Source organism: Durio zibethinus, chromosome 9, assembly GCF_047325235.1.
Source record: "Durio zibethinus cultivar Kanyao isolate XHJ-2024 chromosome 9, ASM4732523v1, whole genome shotgun sequence".
In the NCBI taxonomy this organism is placed as follows: Eukaryota; Viridiplantae; Streptophyta; class Magnoliopsida; order Malvales; family Malvaceae; genus Durio; species Durio zibethinus.
Genome location: NC_143170.1, coordinates 21,744,728 through 21,766,567, shown reverse-complemented (window position 1 = coordinate 21,766,567; position 21,840 = coordinate 21,744,728). Strand labels below are relative to the sequence as shown.

Here is a 21,840-nt window from a genome sequence, read left to right as displayed (position 1 = left end):
TTTATGCTTAAAGTTGGTAATATTTGTATTTCTACCATATACACAATTATTTTTTATGACAAAAAAGAGAATAGATTGGGATTAGTAGTAGAAAGCAACAGAAATATAGCCACACAAATGGATCAAAAAGTTTTCCAAGAAAGCAAAAAGAAATAGTAGGTTTATGATTTTAAACTTATTCAAATAAATTAACTTTTTATGCCATTAAAAGGTAAAAATGCAAATTAATAGTTATTATTCTATTTTAATAGTTTTGATAGTTGCAATACATGATATTAAACTTATCCAAAGTATTGAACTTTGTTTCCATAGTTGATATGTATGAAAAAATTATTGTTACGTCTATTTAGGACTTTTTGTGTCGTTAATAGGTAAAATGACAAAATTGTTGTTATTGTTCTATTTTAATAGTTTGGATAGCTTCAATATATGATATTAAACTTATCTGAATGATTAAACTTGGTTTCTATGGTTGATAAGTGTGAATAAGTTGTTGTTTACATCTATTTGGGACTATTTTTGCCTTTTAAAGGCAAAAATACAAATTAAACTTTTGGATGGCTTTTAACAGTTTGGATGGCTTCAATCTATGATATTTAACTTGTCCAAATAATTAAATTTGGTTTCCATAATTAAATTTGGTTTCCATAATTGATATGTGTGAAAGGTTAAAATACTTTTATTGTTTGCGTTTGTTTAAGACTATTGTGTTGTTAAAGGGCCAAAATATAATTATACAGTTATATTTCTATTTTAACAATTTAGATAGATTAAATACATGATATTAAACTTATTCGAAATTTTGAACTTGATTGACAGCCTTGATATGCATGAATAAGTTACGTTTGATATGTATTTAACAATAAAATACGTTTTTATATAAAAGATTGAGATGGGTGGTAAAATTGGACATGTGGAACCTTTTCGCTTAACATACATAAAAAAGATAGATCTTACCTGAATATTGAAACACAAGAAATTATGGTAATTTGTAACATTTATTTTAACATAAAGTAAATATTTACTATTTTTACCATATTATGAATTAATCATTAAAATTGATAGTTTTATCTGATTAATTTACAGGAGAAAATGAAAGAGAAAATAACTGCTGAGATTGAATTAGCATATGATGATTATGTCAACATGCAAGAATTGGAGAATTGGATTTTTACAAAAGTTGCTGGAAAAGAAAGGCATGGACAGGTCCAAGTGTCACGGGCTCCGACCTCAAACTTAGAATCCGTGCGGCCTTAGGCTTGGAATCTCTTCCTTTATGCCTAAGTCAGCCTAAAACACAAGCGTGCGAGCACTAAAACAATGGGAATGGCTGATTACGCAAGTTAAAGAGAAACAGAATAACAAGGCAGAATGCTGGAATATGTTGTGTATTCACTGAAACAGAAGTGTTTCATGATGTATAAATGAAGGTGGAGTAGCCCTCTATTTATAGTTGAGGCTCCAGCTACACTTAATGGCAATATCCCTAGAATAAAAGATAAAATCAAGGGATACAGATTACAATCAATCAGGATTCTAACTCCTGATTTCTAGGGTCAACCAAATCTGCCAGGAGGCTCCTACTGATCTTGCAAGGTTTCAGAAGCTTCACTTACGTATCCAGCACCTTGGGCCCTTTTGGATGTGGTGGGAATAGCCTGCATGCCAGGCCTTGGCCTCACGGGCTAGCTTGCAAGCTGGGCGGGCGTTCTGGCCTCGTCTCTTAGGCCTTGCACGTAAATACCGCCAACACGCCTGGTCTGCGGGCCTCAACCTTTGGCTCACGTGCTGGTGCGCCTGATGTGCCTGGCGCACCTGCCCAGGGCATGACATTCTCCCCCACTTGATTGCACAACACCCTCGTTATGGTTTCTACATGGTACTGCTTGATTTGGTCCCCAAATTGCCATAAGTCCTCCGCTGGTTCCCAACTTGCCTCATTGTTTAGAAGTCCCTTCTAGCACACCAAGTACTTTTGTCTTGGTTGGTAGTTCTTCTGTCTTACCTCCCGGTCAGCTATGATGTTGTGGACCTCCTTTTCATATGAGGCCCTTGCTCCCAATGGCATACGCTTTGACTTTGCCCGTCCTGGATCTCTCTTATCCTCATGGAACGGCTTGAGCATGCTCACATGGAACATCAGGTGTACCCTCAGCTTGGGTGGCATATCCAACTTGTAGACAACCTTGCCTACTCTCTTGACTACTCGAAAAGGTCCCTCATACCTTCGAACTAGGCCTTTGTGCAGCCTCTTGTGGCGCACAATGGGATGCAGCTTCACTAACACCAAGTCTCCAACCTGGAACTACACGTCCCGTCTATTCTGGTTTGCCCACTTCTTCGACCTCTTTTTCACCTTGTGTAGACAGACCCTGGCCAAGTCAGTTTGCTCCTGCCATGCCTTGGTAAACTTGTATACTGCTGGATTCGGCCCTGTATAACCTGCAACAATCGAACTGGGTGTTAGTGGTTGTTGCCTTGTCACAACCTCAAATGGGCTTTGGTTCGTTGCCTCTCTCTTTTGCAAGTTGTAAGAAAACTACACAACATCTAGCAGCTTTGGCCAGTCCCTTTGTATGGCATTCACATAGTGCCTGAGATAGACCTCCAATAGTCCATTCACGCATTCTGTTTGCCCATCGATCTACGGATGCGTGCTAGTGGAAAAGTTCAAGTCTGACCCTAATAGCTTGAACAACTCAATCTAAAACCTACCCGTGAAACGCCCATCCCGATCACTAACAATAGTCTTCGGCACTCCCCAGTACTTAACCATGTTCTTCAGGAACAATCGAGCTGGCTCCTCAGCTAGGCACTCCTTGGTTGCCGGAATGAAGATTTCATACTTGGAAAACCTATCCACCACTACCATGATGCTTTCAAACCCTTTTGCTTTGGGTAGATCGACTATAAAGTCCAGAGAAACACTTTTCCATGGTCGTTCTAGCACTGGCAATGGCTCCAAGAGACCCCCTGGTTTCTTGAGCTCCACATTGTCTTGTTTGCACATAAGACAAGTCTTCACATAGGCCTTCACATCGTCCCTCATGTGCGGCCAGTAGTACCAATCCTCGATCAGTGCCAAGGTACGGCTCACTCCTGGGTATCCAACCTACCTTGAATAATGACATTCTTGCAAAACTTTCTTGCGAAGCTTCCCATGCTACGGCACAAACAGTCTACTGCCCTTGGTGTACAACAAACCATCCTGCATCCAAAACCGCCTAGTCTTACCTTGTTGGGCGTACTCCATAAGAGCCTTGGCTGTAAGATCATGCACAAGTCCTTCCTTGATGCGTGGCACCAGTGACCCCTCTGGTTGGCTGGTTAACTTTCCTACTTAAGGCGTCTGCCACTAGGTTCGCTTACCCCAGCTTGTACTCCATGTGAAAGTCAAATTCTGTAAGAAAATCTTACCATCTCGCTTGCTTGGGGCCAGTTTCTTCTGCGTCTGGAAGTAGCTGGTCGCCATATTGTCTGTCCTAACCATGAACCTCGACCTCAATAGGTAATGGCGCCAAGTGCACAAGCAATGCACCACTACAGTCATCTCATTCTCTTGGACCGTGTACTTATGCTCAGTCTCATTTAGCTTTCTGCTCTCGAACGTGATTAGACGTCCTTCCTGCATCAACACGCCCCCTATGGTAAAGTCTGATGCATCCGTATGCACTTCATACGGCTTGGCATGGTCCGACAAGGCCAAGACTGGCTCTTCGGTCACAACCTATTTCAACCTGTCAAAGGCTTTTTGGCACCTTGCGCTCCACTCCCATGCTCTCCCTTTCTTGAGCAAGTCAGTCAATGGCGTGGCTATTACTGAGTGACCTTTGATGAAGTGCCTATAGTCGTTAACCAACCCAAGGAATGATCTCAACTCAGTGACCTTGGCTGGCGGTTCCCACACTAGATGACGTGCACCTTGCCTTCATCCATGCGTATCCTGTCACCTCCCATTATATGGTTAAGGAATGGGATCTCCTGCTGGGCAAATGAGCACTTCTCCCTTTTGACAAACAACTTGTGCACCCGTAACACCTTGAACACCTATCTCAAATGGTCTACATGCTCTCCCAAAGTCTAGCTGTAGATCATAATGTCATCCAAATAAACCATAACAAATCGATCAAGGAATGACTAAAGTACCTTGTTTATAAGGGTGCAGAATGTTGCTAGAGCATTCATGAGTTCGAAAGGCATCACCAAGAACTTATACGAACCATACCGAGTGACACATGCTATCTTTGGCTCATCTCCCTCTGCGATCCTGACTTGGTAGTAACCCGACCTCAAATCCAACTTGGTGAACCACCTTGCGCTCCCAAGTTGGTCGAACAAGTCCGCAATGAATGGGATGGGGTACTTATTCTTGACGGTCAACTTGTTCAAAGCTTGATAGTCTATGCACAATCATAATGATCCATCATGCTTGTGCTGGAATAGAACCGGTGCACCATAGGGTGCATTCGATGGCCTAATGAAGCCAGCATCAACTAACTCTTCAAGCTGCTTCCTCAACTCCTCCAACTCTGGTGGGGACATTCAATAAGGGGCTCTAGTTGGTGGCTTGGCCTCAGACACTAGCTTGATCTTGTGGTCCACCTCCCTCTTAGGTAGTAGCTGGCTAGGTAGCTTTGCAGGCATCACATATCTAAAGGTCTTCAGCACTTTTAGCACCTCTAAGGGTGACTTGATCTCTTTTTTCCTTGGTTCCTCATACTTCAAGGCTGCCAAGAAGGTGTCTTTTTCCCTGCTTACCGCCTTGGTAAATTGGATGGCTGACACCACCCGCGACCCAACTCCAGACCATCTCTTCAATGGTACTAGGCATTGGCACCATGCATCCAGGATGCAAACATAATAGGTAAAAGGTACAAGAAAAGCGTTAATTCGAACAAAGAAATCTAACCCAATCATAAACTCATAGTCGTCAAGGGGTATTACCTCTATGGTCTCCTTGCCTTTTTAGTCTCCAAGCTGTAACTCCACTCTCCGTGCTACTCCAATGGCTGGAACCTCCTTAGAGTTCACCATTTTAATGGTACCAGTCTTTTTCTACACCCTTAGTCCGAGCTTCCGAGCTCCATCACCTGAAATAAAAAGATGTGAGGCACCTATGTCCACCAGTGTGCTCACCTTCTGACCCGTAACCATCAGATCTATAAACATCAAGCCCTTTGGCTTGTGACTCCCCTTACTCTGGATAGTATTGAGCACCAACGACCCAAGCTTTGCTGCCCCTAACTCTAGCTCCTCGTCAGACTCTTTATCTACAGCAGCCAACTTACCTTTTTATGGGTAATTATGTGCTATGTGGCTCCCTCCACATAGGTAGCATACTAGTGGCTCTCGATCCCTCTTTGCTTTTCACTTGCCTGCTGGTGGCTTTCTCTCGCCGTCCTTGGTTGAATGGTCTCAATCTCTTTCTTTGGACTTTCAATCACGGTCATTCCCTTTACATTGCTTCTTTCGGTCCCTATCATCCCTGCCCTTACCCTTGGGCTTGGAAGACTCGAACTTGTTCAAAGCTTGAACTCTATCAAGGCCTCAGTAGTAGTCATGGCTTTAGCCAAGTCATGAACTCCCCTCCGTTGTAGCTCATGCTTCACCCATGGCTTCAGCCCATCCATGAACGTAAATAAGACGTCCTTCTCGCCTAGATCTGAGATCTATAGCATTAGTTCAGAGAATTTTTGGACATACTCCCTTATGTCCCCTTACTGGCTCAGCTGTATAACTTTTTTCGTGCCTCATCATCGGCATACTCTGGGTAAAATTACTCTCTGAACTCCTTTTGAAACTCTGTCCAGGTTTCAATCTTGGCACTCCCATGCCTGACATCGTCACACTTATGCCTTTACCACAATAAGGCTACATCAGTGAGATACATAGCAGCGGTGCTTACCTTTATCACCTCGTCTTGCATGCCTATGGCCTGGAAGTACTGCTCCATACCCCATAGGTAGTTGTCTACTTCTTTGGCCGCCCTAGTCCCCTTGAACTCCTTAGGCTTGGGGACATTCAATCTGGACTTGGACATTCCAGCAAACATGCCATTCCCAATAGCAGTCTTGCAAGTAACAAACTCACTGGCAAGCTCTTCCATCCGCTGGTGCATAGCCTCTATGCCATGGCGCATGGCCTCCATACCATCTCGCAAGGTCAGCACTTCAGCCTCCAAGGCCTCATTCTTTTGGTTGATCACGTCCATGCCTTTGTTGAGAGTAGCTTGTAGCTCACCTTGGATCTCCTCCGCCATAGAGTCTAGCAATGCAATGTGAGTCTCTACTTCCTCAAGCTTCTTCCCCATGTCGCCCATGGTCACCTCCACCTTGGTCAGCCTACCATCCATGGTAGACCAGATATCTTTTGAACTGGCTTTCCTGCCTCTTCCACGCCCTTGCTCCTAGGCCTCTGGTTGTTGGTTAGCAACGTCGCTTTGGGATGCCATCTCCTCTATCACGATCTAACCTGTACAACACAAACATGCAGAACTGAACTTGCTCTGATACCAACTGTCACAAGTTCTGATCTTAGACTCAGAATCTGTGCGGCCTTAGGCTTGGAATCTCTTCCTTTATGCCTAAGTCAGCCTAAAACACAAGCGTGCGGGCACTAGAACAATGGGAAGGGCTGATTACGCAAGTTAAAGAGAAATAGAATAACAAGGCATAATACTGGAATATGCTGTGTATTCACTGAAACAGAAGTGTTTGATGATGTACAAATGAGGGTGGAGCAGCCCTCTATTTATTGTTGAGGCTCCAGCTACACTTAATGGCAATATCCTTAGAATAAAGGCTAAAATCAAGGGATTATACAGATTACAATTAATCAGGATTCTAACTCCTGATTTCTAGGGTCAACCAAATCTGCCAAGAGGCTCCTGCTGATCTTGCAAGGTTCCAGAAGCTTCACTTGCGTATCCAGCACCTTAGGCCCTTCTGGGTATGGTGCAGGTAGCCTGCATGCCAGGCCTTGGCCTCACGGGCTGGCCTGCAAGCTGGGCGAGCGTTCTAGCCTCGTCTTCTAGGCCTTGCGCGCAAATACCCGCTAGCACGCTTAGTCTGCGGGCCTCAACCTCTGGCTCGTGTGTTGGTGCGCCTGATGTGCCTGGCGCGCCCGCCCAGGGCGTGACACAAGGCCTTGGATTGAGTCCAACACCATCTACCTACTATGAATGTAGCTCTTAGCATTTTACTTTCTCAACAATTCAGTCTTCGCGAGACATTTCCATATTGAAAGAAGAGTTGCAAACTATAAAAAAACGTTTTCATCAAATAGAAGCAGAAAGAGAACGGAGCGTGCTAAAATTAAAAAAGAACGTGTTAGAGTGGACCAAGAGTGTGCAAAATTTTAGCAATTGCATAATCAATTTGATCATCTTATGAATTTTGTGCAACAATAATTTTTAGAAACTAATCTCGGTGGTCCACCAACTCAGGTATTATATTTAGTAAATATTTATATTTTTAAATATAAAAAATAGCTTATTATTAAGTTTTAAAACTTGTATAATATTATTCAGTAGCTTCTTGAGCACACTAGTGATCAAGGTAAAAAAATTCCATCATTAAATGGCAGTCTTTCAAATCTATGCAATCATTAATTTCATACATTTTTAATTTTTTGGTTAATGTATTAAAATAATTTGAATGTTATCACACTAATTATTAAACTTTGTGTTAATTACATGCATATTTGAACGTGAATTAAGTATTTATTAATTTTAGTTTTTGAATTTTAGTTCATTTTTTAGTTCTTTTAACATTTCTTGTTAATGAAAATAATAAATATTAAAAGAAATATTAAAAAAAAGAGTAAATTTCTTAATTTCGCAGTGTTTGCATTAAAAAATGCTACTAAATTTAGTGGCGTTTGTAAACGGCATTTGTCTTGACAAACACCACTAATTTAGCGGCATTTTATGATATAAATGCCACCATATTAGTGGCACTTTTGGGATGCAAATCTACTAAATAAGCGACGTTTTTCATATTTTAGCGGCGTTTTATAAAAAAACACTACTATTTTCCCTAACGCATGTATAGCCGATATTCTTAGTGACATTTTTTTGCAAATACCGCAAATTTTTTAGTGACATTTATAAACATTGCTAAATGTTGAAAAAAACACTACTAAAGACGTAAACCCTTGTAGTAAAACAAAAATTGTAAATGATTGATTAAGTACAAGGAGCTTCATAGAAGATTTCTCTACCTATTAGCTACCTTATACCATCCTTATCAACCCCCAAACAACCATGGAAAGCAAAAGAAAAATTGTGAAATAAAGCTGAATCAGAATGTAAAAGCCTGATGGAAGAAGGTGCGATTTGCTTTGGAAAATGACGGTTTAAAGCTTGAAGACTTGAACGAAGGCTTTAGCTACAAAGTTAAGAATCAAGGGAGTGAAGAAGCTCTTGAGAACTTGAAGAAAAGTAAGCTCAAAATGCATGAAAACTGTGGACAATAGCTGCTGGAAAATAGAAACAGAACACTTGGCGAAAATGATAGAACTTTGCATCAATAAACACAAGTTTGAAATCTGAAAATTTTCAAGGAAATTTAACTACAATAAAAGTATCAAATGGAAGAAAAATGACCTTTGAAATCAAAAACAAAAAAAAAAAATTTGCAAGGTAAAACTACTCCCAAAGCTTTAAGATCGAACAACCAAAGGGCTGCCAGCCTTTTGGCGTGAAAATGGAAAGGAGCCCCTCAGAAGAGAGGCGGCTAGAGGGGTGCTGCCTTCTTCCTACCGCATCTTCTTCTATTTAAGGTTCTCTCATAGGGTTTTGGAAGCCAATCAAATGGCCCTCAAAGTCCAGATCAGCTGCTCCGTTCTACCTCATTCGGAGAGTTTTAGACTGCTAAAAAAAAATCATGACTGTGCTATTGATTTTGTTCACGTAAGCAGCTCCATTCCATGCCATAAACGGAGGCTAATCATCATATATTTAGTGGCCACATCAGCAGCAAGGCAGCCACAAAAATCAGCATCCAGCAGCGTTATTTTTTTGAAAGGAGCAATACGATTCAGCTGCTGTTTTGTCTTCTTCGATGGCCAACTATTCTGTCCCCCATTTATGCTAAAACGTAGCAGCTGTTTGGGTGTCTTTTAGTGGCCATTGGACTTGCAAGATGGAGCCATGTCAGCTGCCAAAGTTTCAGCAAGATGTGCTCCCCATTCAGGAAAATTCTGGACTACCACCGAATACCATAGCAGCTGCCAGCCGCTTCTCCCCTTTCTTGTCCTTTTGTCCAGCAAAAATTCTCCTTTAAATATCCAGCTACTATACCCAATGATGTTGCATTTTGGGCCAACTCGACAGCTCTAATCAGCAGCTTTTTTTTCACCAAAAATGAGAAGGTTCGAGTATAGAAGCTACCACCCCGTGGAGATTAAGCTGGTCCCTCTGTGAAGAAAATGTGAGCTTCTATGACTCTCCTAAGTCAGCCAATCCCATGCATTTAACAGCTAGATTAGCTGCTAGTTCCTTGAAGATGGGTCGGTTTGCAGCCATCTCATGACACCCGTGCATCTTGGCAGCACATTGCATTGGCAGCTGGCTTTGTCCTCTCTTAGGCCTTTAAGGAATGGCATGTTATGAGAAATATCATATGTCCATGCAGCAACCAAAGAGCCCAATGAACAGCTCATTTTTTCCTTTAAGCAAATTCGTCCAGCTCACTTGATTTGTCCAACTCAGCAGCAAATGGTATCTCCTTTCAGCAACACGTTGTGCACAATTTCAGGGGAAAGTTACGGTTTGCAGTAGCCCAACAACAGCAAATCTTCTTCCCTTCTCATGCAACAAACGTGGGGTCTTTGGCTTGGTATTAATCGCATTCCTTACGTGCTCCTTTCTTCCAGCTTCTGGTCATGCTATCTGCTACATACCACCATATCACTTGTCCAAGTATCTTAGCCTTTAATCTTCAAATTTACCTACACAATAGACAATGCAAACAAATTAGATGCCATTGACTTAAATTTGCTAGAGATCAAACAAAATTAGTCAAGTAAGTGACATATTAATAAAATAAATCACATGATAATTCCATAAGAAATAGAACTATCAAAAGATTAAAATCCTAGAAAATCAAAACTAATTTCAAATATGAAAATGTAACAATTTCAAAATTAAAACCTAGATCTATAATCTTAGAGTCTGAATGAACTTAAACTAAGCTAAGGCGACTTAGATTTACAAGTTAACTACAAGATCAAACAAAAAAATCAATCAAATCAATGTATTAACAAGGTCAATCAACTTCCACAAATATCAAGTGCAGAAAATGTTAAAATAGAGCAATTGAAAAGAAAATAGCCAAACAGCCATGTAAAACAACAAATTTAGTGCAGGGAATTGACATAAAGCAAATGAACAAGTGAATTAACAAGCTCAAATCAAGGAAAGAATGGACCAAATGCCAAGCAATGAGAGAAGACTCCATAAGTGCTGCCACCAATTGCTGCCATCTCTGTTACTAGATCTCCAGCTGAAACTTTCAAGATTTTTAGAAACATTTGTAGAATGAATTTGCAAATGAAAGTTTCCAAATTTGAAGTACTATGAATTGAAGGTTTATAAAAAAAGTTTGGATCAATGTTCGTAAGAAATCATAGAGACCTAGTATGGAAACTGAAGGTAGTGCAGTGCTGAAAATAGCCAAATAACTTTTAGAAAGTAAAGGAAAAACTTGTCAATGTGCAAGAAAACTTAAAGAAAAGTAAATTTCATTACTTGAATCTTAAAGTGTATCAAAAGCAAAGAAAAGTAAATTTCGTTGAAAGATTAAAGGAATTTTCTCACAAATAGCCCTTTGAAAGAACAAGAAGGAAATTATTTGAGATTAAATGTACAAGAAAAGTAAATGCAAGAAATGCAAATCTTAAAATCTACTCTAATCTAACTCTTCCTCGTTGGCCAGCCACTACTCTTATTTGTAAGCCGAGGATAATGTGTTCCAATCAATCAAATTACAGAAAAATACCAGCTAGGATGTCACATGTGCTAGATATTTTCATGTCATGAAAGCTTGCTTCATAAGCTTCTTAGTTTGCTTCTCTTCATTTCACTTCTCTTTAAGCTCTCTTCCTTTGATTCATTATGCTTTAAAAAGTCAGAATTATAACCGATAAGAAGCCTCCAAAACACTAAATCAACTGCAAGTTATTGGTATTCTATTTAAATCCAAGGAGTGTCGCCATTTCCACTTGATCACACCACGTTGCATCCAATGGCTAGAAGTACTTCCTTATCTTCAATTTTAGAATCCAAACATCCTTCATTTGATCTCCAATTTCCAATCAATTGAAACCCATTTAATTGCCAATTTAGCATTGTAAAAATCTAGAAATTTTCAACTCTAATGGAAGCTCCAGAACCGCACCTAATGCGTTGTGTTCAACTCATACAACTTTATTACACAGGTGAAAAAGGTTTAATGAGCCAAAAAATAATATTTAAACAAGGAAACTATGAAAAATGAAACTTGAATTGAAGTTCAATTGAAGCTCAAATAAGCAAAGGGAGTAATAAATGAAAGGTAGGAAAAATCTCCCAAGTGTGGCAATTAAGCAATGTTGACACTAGGTTTGGCCAATTATGGCCTTTTGCACAAAAATGCATCCAAAATGTCCAAAAAATACGTTTTTCCTCTTTTTCTATATCTTTACCTACACATTGAATATTTAAGTAATTAAGAGTATTTTTGCCATTTTTTTTAAGGATCAAGCAAATATTCACCATAAAACACCCTAAAAGGTATAATAAATCACCAAAATTTTAGTGCAATCAATTATTAATTAATTGAATTAAATTTATGTAACTATTATTATAATTATTCTAAGTAATATTGTGTATTCAAAAGAGAACTTTTATTTTGCTTGGTTAATCGCAAAAAGGACTTTGATTATTATGAGGGACAAACTTTGATCCATTTGAAGACGAATTTTAAATTTCAACAAAATAAAAGAGAGAAATGTTATTTTTGGTGAACAAAAGCAATAATATTGTGTATCCCAATGAAAACTTTCTATTTTACTTGATTCTTTGTAAAGAAACTTAGATTGTTATGAGTGCTTAACTTTAATCCATTTGAAAGGCGAACATTGAAAAAAAATTATTTTTTTGGTAAACAAAAACAATAGTATCATGTATCCAAAAGAAAACTTTTTATTTCCTTTGATTTTTCATGAAAAATAACGTAGATTATTATGAGAAGAGAAATTTGATCTATTCAAAAGACGAATTTTAAATCCTAACAACGTAAAAGAGAAAAATGGTTTAATATTGATACACTATTATAATATATAAATAAACATGTTACCTTTATTTAATTATACTAGTTTAGGATTATAATAATATAAGGGGAAAAGGATATATATTTTTTCTACCTTAAAACTAGATACAAGCAAGGCATATGAAATGTGCCACTTCTGTTCCCACTCTCTGTTGTAAATCGTGGTATTACTAACGAGTTTTATAAAGAAAGAAGACTTCGTCAAGAAGATCCTCTATCACCCTATTTGTTTCTAATTTGTATTGAAAGTCTTTCAGCAATTGTTAAATGAAAGGAAAATATAGAAGTTGTTACATGGAGTGCAGGCTAGCCCGTAATGGTCCTCAAGTTAATCACCTATTTTTTGCTAATTATAGTCTTTTTTTTCTATGGCCAATAAAAGCAAAAGCGAAAAGGTGAAGCACTTGAAGCATGTGCTAAAATGATATGAAAAAAGTTCAAGCCAAAAGATTAATTTTGATAAATCGACATTATTCTTTAGTGGTAACACGGGAGAAGAATAAAGGGAAGCAATAAAAAAATATATATATGTTTGGAATCTAAGAAACCGAAAATTTGGCAAGGTACCTAGGCCTACCTTTAATGGTTGGAAGAGATAAAAGAAAGGCGTTCAGATTCTTGAAGGACCGAATGCTAGAATGAATGGGAGTTGTTAAAGAATGTTATCACACGGTGGGAAAGAAGTGTTCATAAAGTCCATTCTACAATCTATTCCCACATATGCCATGAGTTATTTTCTCCTACCAAAGTCTTTATGTAAAGAAATGAATAGCTTGTTTAGCAACTATTGATTGAGGCATGATAAGGAGAATAAGCGCAGACATTGGCAAAGTTGGAAGAAAATGTGTTGTCTTGAAAAAGATGGAGGCATGGGCTTTCAAGAAATGCGAAATTTTAATAAAGCTATGCTAGCTAAACAAGGGTGGAGGATTCCCACAAATCCGGGCACGCTGGTACACAAGGTTTTAAAAGCTAAATATTTCCCGCATGGCTAGTTCCTTGAATATGATCTTGGAGCATACCCCTCCTTAATATAAAAGAGCATATGGGCAATAAAAGTAGTGTTGCATCAAGGGATGAAATGGCGTTTAGGTAATGGAAAATCTAGTTGAATAAGGAAGGACAAATGGCTTCCTTTCACTAAATCATCCAGACCTCAAATATCAAGGGGAAACTATGATCAGAATGGGTTGGTGTTTGACTTAATTGATGAGCAAATACACAGCTAGAAGTGGACTGTTATACAAGGCATGTTTACACAAGATGAAATAAAAGTAATCTGTGCCTTATCGTTAAGCAAGCTTGATCTGCCTGATAACCTAGTTTGGCATTTTGGTAATAAAGGCATATATATGGTGAGGAGTGAATATAGGATGCTTTGCTGGACATCACAAGAGACTAGTTTTGAGGTAGGGAGTAAATTAGGATGTTAGAAGAGGTTGAGAAGTTTGGAAAAGGATATGGTCAGTTCAATTACCAATGAAGATAAAAATTTTAATGTGAAAAACAAGGAATCGGCAAACTTGGCAAGGAGACAAATTCCAGTGTCAACAATGTGCAAGAGATGCGAGAAAAGTGACAAAATGGTGATTCACACGGTGAAAGAGTGCTGTTGGGCGAGAGAAATATGACAACACCTTAACTACCAATGGAAGAAGACAATGAACGGCAAATGGAGCCCCTACACTAGTTCTCTAAAATAACAAAAAAATTCACTAAAAAACAACTATAGTTGTTTATGATAGGTATATGGACACTATGGAATGACAGGAACAATGAGTGTCATGGGGAACAGAGGAGGGAACCAAAAGCATCAGCTATTTTTGATAAGAATTACATGTAGTTTAACAAAGCTCAGCAACAAAATTCTATCTTGAATGTAGAATGTGGTAAGCGATGGAAACCTCCTGACAGGGGTTCATATAAGATGAACTTTGATGGAACAATCAATAAAGTGATGAAGAAAAGAGGGTTAAGCGTGATAATAAGGGATGAAGAAGGCATAATTATGCGAGCTCACAGTGATAACTTGCCCCGGATAAAAAAATTATTATACTGCTAAAGCCCTTGCAGTTGTCCAAGCATTGGAGTTTGCCAAGAAGATGGGTTTTAATGAAATTTTGTTAGAAGGAGATGATTTAACAATCATAAAAAAGCTGCAGACAAGAAATTAAGATATGTTTCCTATTAGTCTAATTATAGAAAAGGCTAGAATTAAATTTGTAAAATTCAAGTCATGCATCAAACACTCAAATTCAAAAGCTCATAAGTTGCCTAAGCATGGATTATACATTGATGAAATAATGTACTCGGTTAAGAATTGTGGTGATTTTCTACAATTAATTGTAGCTACTGATGCACTTAAGTTTATGAATGTGATGAAGTAAATTTATTTTTAAAAAAATAACATTGCATTCCGCCGTAAGGTACGATTCCGTTGTCTATTTTTTCACGTACGCCTGTCAGCAATTGCAGATGCCACAGATTCACTATCTTGCGGTCTTACTGTTCGGTAGACTTTTTCCTCCTGCTCGCTGCACAACCGGCATGTGCTTTTCATTACCTTCGACACGTGTCATATGAATCATGGCTAATATTTTTTTCCAAAATTAAACTTTTCTTTTCTGTTACTATCCACCTCTAATTTGTAACCGTCAACTTAAAAACTTTAACGCAGGTTTTTTTTTTGTTAAATGATTAAATGGCTGAGGCTGAGCCTGACGTTTCAAAACACTTTTTTTTTTTCATATTTTTTTGTAAGTAGTAAAGCAAACAGCAAACAAACTAAATTTGATTTTTGCTTCTTCAGTTCTTCTTCTTCTTCCCTTTCCTTTGCCAGAAATTCTTATCCTTTACTGGATTATGATTTTTTAGATGGTTTCTGCTCTAAAAATGGTAGAACCAAAGACAGCTAAATATAGGAAAAATAAAAGACAGATTATTTAACGATTTTCTTTTTGTTTTTCTGTTGTCTCCGTTTATGATCTGTTCACCAACTAGAACGATTATAATACCCAGAGAAACCAAATTTCAAAAATTTCCATTTAATAAACATTCCCAATTTCATGTGAAATCTAACGTTTATAACCAATACCATTGCAAACCAAAAAGCCGATTCAAGGATTTCAGTCCCTTAATCTTTTCCACTGCTAACAGAATGGCGGTGGAGCCCTTAACCTCTGGTGCAAGTGGTCGCATAAACGCCCTCTTCTCCTTACGTGCTTTGAGGAGCCTGTTGGTGCTGCTAAACGCCGTCCTTTTGTTGCTGCTGTTGCCATTCCGGGGACAAAAACGCGCATCCGCGAACACTTCCGTGGATGAGAAAAAGGAGAGCGGGAGGAAAGGGTCGGCGGCGCCTGCGGTGAGGGTGCCGGCGGCGGTGGTGCCGTGGAGAAGTGTGACGTTGGCTCTGGACCAGGAGGCAGCAGCGAGGCGGTCACTGGCGATTCGGAGGGTGGTGCAGGACGATGATGACGCTACGGTGAGAAAGTTTTCGCTGTTTTCTAGTGCAAGAGTTGACACGTTATTCACTCAGTCTTGGACTCCGATTTCTGTCAAAGTCAGGTCAGTTTTAGATTAAATTTTCATTGTTTTTTTTGGTTTAAGAATTTGCTATTATTATTTGTTTTTGTTTTCGCATTTAATAAATGTGGCTTATTAATAATACTAGTATTTGGTCCCTTTTGTTTAAGTGGATGTTTGTGATTTAATTTCATTTCTTAGAAGATAGCTCATGAAATGGGATTTTTGAGATGGAGAATGGAGATTTTTTTTTTTTTTTTTGGTCTTTTCCATAGCTTAATTTAGGTCGGAGTTATTTTCTTCTACACTTCAAGATTGGATTAATTATTCTGACATTCTAGAGAATAGAAGCATTGCTTTTTTAAAGAATCATCACACCTGTTCATTCAGCTCCCTTAAACAAAATTTCAGCTTTAAGGAATGGAACTTATGGATTACTGTACCTTTTTTTTTTTTTGTTTTGTTTAATCTAGAAAAAAGATTAAATTATGTTAGTTTCTATGTATCCTTCGATTCACCTCACTCCCACATCTGTAGAAAATGTCTCTATTATCTGTAATATAGCAATGTTGTCAAGAAGTTGTTGAATGGAATTCTGCTTCTTTTGCATCTTTGAATCATCTTGACGTTGAAATAATTAAAATGCAACGATTAATTTACTAGGTACATATCTGAAAACTGTGGTGAAATGTCCTCACTTGGTATGTTGGCAGAAGCCTCTGCATAAATGGCTGAGTTTCCAGTGACAATGAATATTTAGATGGCATATTCTCGAAGACATCCATATCATCACTGTCAGCTAGTGGTTAAAACTATGTATGATGTATGGACAAAAAGAAATAATGTCTTGTCCCCATTTCCGCCCTTGTAATTCCCTGCAGCAGGACCGTGCCCCAAGGATTGCTGTACCCAAGTAAAAAGGCAACCTATATGTTTTTTTTTTCTTGATTATTCCTGCCCTGAGTCTCTCTATGTTCTGCTTCTGGTCCCATAACTTCTCTTATCTGCATTGCGCTGTGAATGTTGGTGGAATGTCACTTGCAAAGGAGAGAATATGTCCGATATTTTCTGGCATAGTCTATCATGTATTTGTCAAATGTTTTGGCAGTCCCTTTTCAGATCCTTAGAAACTCATCAGTTGGCATATTTTCCAATTGAATTGAATTTTCAAAATGAAAAACTGTTCAAACAAAATGCTTTTATCACTAGTGCTCAGTGTGTAAAATCGTCTTGCTAATGCATAGTTTAAATTTAGGAATTGATGTTCTTGATAATTGCCTGAAAATTAGTAAATTTGAGCCAGAACTTTTTGAAGTCTGCTGCAGACTATGATGCCAGTGGAAACTGAAATAAGCAAATGAAAATGTGAAAAGAAATTTTACTAAAAATGTAAAAATAAAAAAAAAAAATGATCTTTGATTGGACTGAAAGAAGAATATCATCTGTGAGTGGAAGTTTCAATTCATTCTTTGCTGTAAGTGAATTTTTCTGTAGTATTAAATTAAATATTTACCTCGCTGGAGGCTAACACATTTTAGATTATGGTATTAAAGTCTTTGTCAGATTACCTTATTGAAATTTGATGGTTAAGGTGGGTTTTGATAACAATGATGGAGTTAGTTTAGTTAAATGATTCGATCTAATTTAAAATAATTTGAGCCAAAGGAGTGTCTTCCTAGATGAAGTTCTGAGTTTAAGTTTGCCAGGACCATTATAAAGGACTGATTCCATACCACATAACCTTTTTCGCTTGATAATTCTATGTTGCTATTTCAGCAATATAGTGGCTACCTCAGGCCTCTAAAATTAAACTGGCAAGTAAAGTTGTATCACAGCATTATGCTTAAACTACATACCACTTATCTTGGCTGTCTCATGTTCTTATCAGAAACCCAAAACTGAATAATTTTTTTTCCATTTTCCTCTTTCAAGCGACTTGCTGCAATATGCTTCATGGGAATTGTAAGGGAAACTGGAAAATATTAGCCATATTGGGCACATTTGTTATAGTGAAGCCTAGTGGGATAAGAATTTACTTGTGTTATTTCCTCTATAATCATTTTTTTACTTTTGTATTTTACATACTGAAAGTTTAAAAAGCGTTATTAGAAATTCCATTTTAGCTATGTTCTATCAATTAAATAAACTATTTTTTAACTAGCTTCAAACTATAGTCTTGTACAATATCTACCAACTCCTTTTGATTTCTCTGTTTTCCCCAATCATTTAATTACTGATTACATTTTTTTTACTATTAAATTTTGGTTTGATTTTCTTGTAAAGTTCAAAATTCCTACTTTATTCACTTTGATAGTGATGTTATTTCCATGTCTTTTCCAGGGGAATAGTTGTTCTTTTGCATGGCTTGAATGAGCACAGGTTTGTTATTTGGACCTAATGCTATTTTGGAGGTCATATTTAATTGATTTCATAGCTTTTCGTATCTTTTGCCTAAGAAGTTTACTTTTTTTTTTTCACAACAGTGGCAGATACAGTGATTTTGCAAAGCGGCTTAATGCTAATGGATTCAAGGTCTATGGAATGGATTGGATTGGTAAGTTTAAGTTTTGTATGCTTACTATTAAAATCACATTCTGCTTGACCCAAAAGTCTGTCTTTTGTTATTCATGTTGTGTGTCATTTGAGTGACTATTTCATATAAGTGACTAGAATGAAAATCAGATGCCATATCGTATGGTCGACACATTTCTAATAAACTAATTCTTACCACAAAGAATGTCTTCCATTCTACTTCTCCAGTTGCATTCTTCAGGATCCCTCTTACTTAGTACATTTATATGTGTTTTGATAGTGATTTCTGTTCGTTGTTATCACAAGTGATGAAATGTTGCCTAAGGGGCATATTGTTCTTGTTTTCTCAAAATCCTTAAAATATTCTTTCTATTGCTTTTTCAACCCTAGTCATATCCATGTGTCTGTTCATTCTCGCTGTCAAATATTATTTCACATCAATGGAAAAATATCATATTTAAAAAGGAATTAGAACCAGAATAGGAAAAGTTAAAACTGCAGAATAGAGTCCTACCCATTTGTCAGACATCACGGACACAATGACAAATTAAATAAAGAAAAACCTTCATCTTCTTTTGACAATTTCAACATTTTTTGTGAAGTTTTTGAGTAGCAAAAATACAGCTGCCCGTTGATTAGATTTGTGGTGGAAATGTATTTTCAGCTTCAACATCATGGAATTATAGATTGGTCTTGTTTATTGAATGTATTTTGTAGGTGGTTTCACAATAATCAAAATGTCTGGCTCCAATCAATATGTTAAGAAACAAAGGACTATTTAAGGTCCTATATTAGTTCTAAGAGATAGGATTGGTTGTCCATTTTTTTTTTTTTTTTACAAACATTCAAGTACATTCTTTTTACATTCACGGACAGGCATAAGTTTCTCGCTTAGAGCATCATGTTTCTACAAGTGTTACTTGCATATCACTTGTACAATCAATCTGACTGTGAACTAGGGATGGAGAAAAAAGACTGCATAGTATTTGTGACAGAAGAGAATGCACAAAGGGTAAAAGAATGCTGTTTTTTTCGAAGGCATTTTTGTTGCTTCTGTTTGTTTTGTTTACCCCATAGTTTTCCATGCTGGTGTAAAATCAGTTCTAAAAGAACTTTCTGCATAGTCAGTTTGGTCTTGTCTTCATTTTTTCAGATAATTCTTCACAGATTATCTTCTATTTGTTGTTGTTCATAGTCTAGAGACACCTTTCTTCAACAATGCAACTATATTTGGATGTTGCAGAGCTTGTGTATTTCTATTGGGAAGACCATTGGTGCCAAAAAGTAACATTTGAAGCTCATCATAATAAGTAAGCTTATTTTTTAGTGTTTATAGTAAGCAAGACCTGAAAAAACTGTCTTCCTGTTTTATATGACCAGTAGAAACAGGAAGTATGGTTTTTGATGATATTCTCCTCATTTTGGCTTCTCAGATTTTGGTTTAGATGAATTTTCCACCATTCATGAAAGTTTCCTTGGTAGAAAATGTCAAAGGGAGAAACACTGTCTTGCACCAAAGTTGCATCTTGCATCTTGCAACTTGCAGCATGCTAGCATATGCCTCAAATAATCAATCTCTGAAACAATGTCTGTGATAACTCAACTAAGATTGGGGTTCCCCCCCTCTACTCTGCACTATTTGGAAGCATGCTTGGTATTTGTAGTTGGAAAAATGCTTTCCTAACCTCATTTACCTCCTGTCATGCATATTTGCTTGCAACTTTCTTTTTTAACTGGCAGTTGTTTATAGGCTTTTATATTTTTCTGGTTCATTGTTGACAGTCACTTCTATTTTTGATCTCTGACAGCATTCCTTAGTAGTTTCTCGTGTAACTCAGTAGGTTATAGTTTCTGGTCACCTTCACTTATTTATTTTTTTCATTCTTAAGTTTATTTGCTCCTCATATCCTGTAGGACATGGTGGAAGTGATGGGCTACATGCATATGTTCATTCTCTTGATGATGCTGTTACTGATATGGTATGTTTTAAGGTTCAGCTACAAAAATATATTTAAAGTAAATATTTGATCGAATTAACCTGTCTTTGTTTATCTTCCCAACTTTACAGAAAATGTTCCTTGGAAAAGTTTTAGCTGAAAATGCTGGGCTTCCATGCTTTTGCTTCGGTCATTCAACAGGTGGTGCAATTGTCCTTAAAGTAAGGTTTTATAAAGAATGATTGTTCTCCAGTGGTATTTTAAATCATATATTAATTTCAGATCTTTTGCAGTTTCTTCAATCTGCATGTTTATTTGCTGATAACTTGTCTCCTCAATCTGCACTTGCATCTTCTGATTTTGTTCCTGCTAAACTCACTTATTTTGCATTATAGGCAGTACTTGATCCAAAGGTTGAAGCCCAAGTAGCAGGCATTATACTGACTTCACCAGCTGTAGGCGTCCAGCCATCTCATCCAATTTTTGTGGTAAGAATGTCCTTTAGTCATATCTTCTTTTCTAACTGACTTCTGGGATAATATTTCTCTTTCCTTTTCTTGTTTGAAAGAACAAAGAACATGGTGTAAAATTGTCCAAACCTGAAATACCAGCTTGAGTTTAAAATGGTGAATAAGCCGATGCATTTTTGTCATTCTTCATCTCCATGTTTCATCTGCCTATGACAGGTACTTGCCCCAGTTATCTCATTTCTATTGCCAAGATACCAAGTCCCTGTTGCGAATAAAAAGGGCATGCCAGTTTCTAGGGACCCAGAGGCTCTGGTGGCAAAGTATTCAGATCCACTGGTGTACACTGGATCCCTCCGGGTAAGAACTGGTTATGAAATTCTTAGGATTACATCCTACTTGCAGCAGAATATGAACAGATTGAGAGTTCCTTTCCTAGTTCTGCACGGCACTGATGATACTGTAACTGATCCTCAAGCTTCTGAGAAACTGTATGAAGAGGCTGCCTCAACTGACAAAACGATCAAATTATTTGAAGGCCTGTTACATGATCTCCTCTTTGAACCAGAACGAGAAACTATAATGGATGACATAATCCAGTGGTTAAATTGTAGAGTATAAAAAGAGAGAACACTGAATTCTTCTACCGTCGAAGGACAAAATAGAAAAGAAAGAAACTCTTAAAGTGATTAATGCTGCTAGAATGTTTCCAGTGAAGCAGAAGATAGCAAATTGCATCGCCAAATAAGATTCAGCATTTCAATGTTTCAACCTGACTTTTTGTTCTTACATTGATAAAATGTTGTAATGAATCTCAAGGATCCTTCTTGACAGCTACAAGCTTATTAAGTTTACCGACTATACTAATATTTATATTTTTGCCTTTGATAATTTTTGTTTTACAATCTGTTCACAGTCGCGGTATATTGTACCAAAATCTAAAACTTTTATATAATATTTTATTTTCGTATCATAATCATTTTAGTTCAATTTTTAGATCCACAATTATTTAAAAAATTTTCAAATTCATTATTTCGTCACTCGTTACTAAAATAGGACAAGAATTTGCAA

At 37.5% G+C, this 21,840-nt stretch overlaps 1 protein-coding gene across 1 annotated transcript; it reads left to right on the top strand.

The window, feature by feature from the left end:
• Window positions 1–14,986: 14,986 nt before the first annotated feature.
• LOC111311519 (uncharacterized) lies at window positions 14,987–21,650 on the top strand. The gene is made up of 7 exons (XM_022910961.2): window positions 14,987–15,875; window positions 18,174–18,212; window positions 18,317–18,387; window positions 20,280–20,344; window positions 20,434–20,523; window positions 20,698–20,790; window positions 20,989–21,650. The coding sequence occupies exons 1-7, from the start codon at window positions 15,292–15,294 to the stop codon at window positions 21,388–21,390; spliced, it is 1,344 nt and encodes a 447-aa protein (XP_022766696.2). The 5' UTR covers window positions 14,987–15,291; the 3' UTR covers window positions 21,391–21,650.
• Window positions 21,651–21,840: the final 190 nt, after the last annotated feature.

Bases quoted from the DNA above. Each gene is read 5' to 3' on its own strand.
- LOC111311519 (XM_022910961.2), top strand. From the start codon at position 15,292: ATGATCTGTTCACCAACTAGAACGATTATAATACCCAGAGAAACCAAA. The intron at 18,388-20,279 runs GTAAGTTTAAGT...CATATCCTGTAG, and splicing joins CTATGGAATGGATTGGATTG to GACATGGTGGAAGTGATGGG. The intron at 20,791-20,988 runs GTAAGAATGTCC...TGCCTATGACAG, and splicing joins CATCTCATCCAATTTTTGTG to GTACTTGCCCCAGTTATCTC.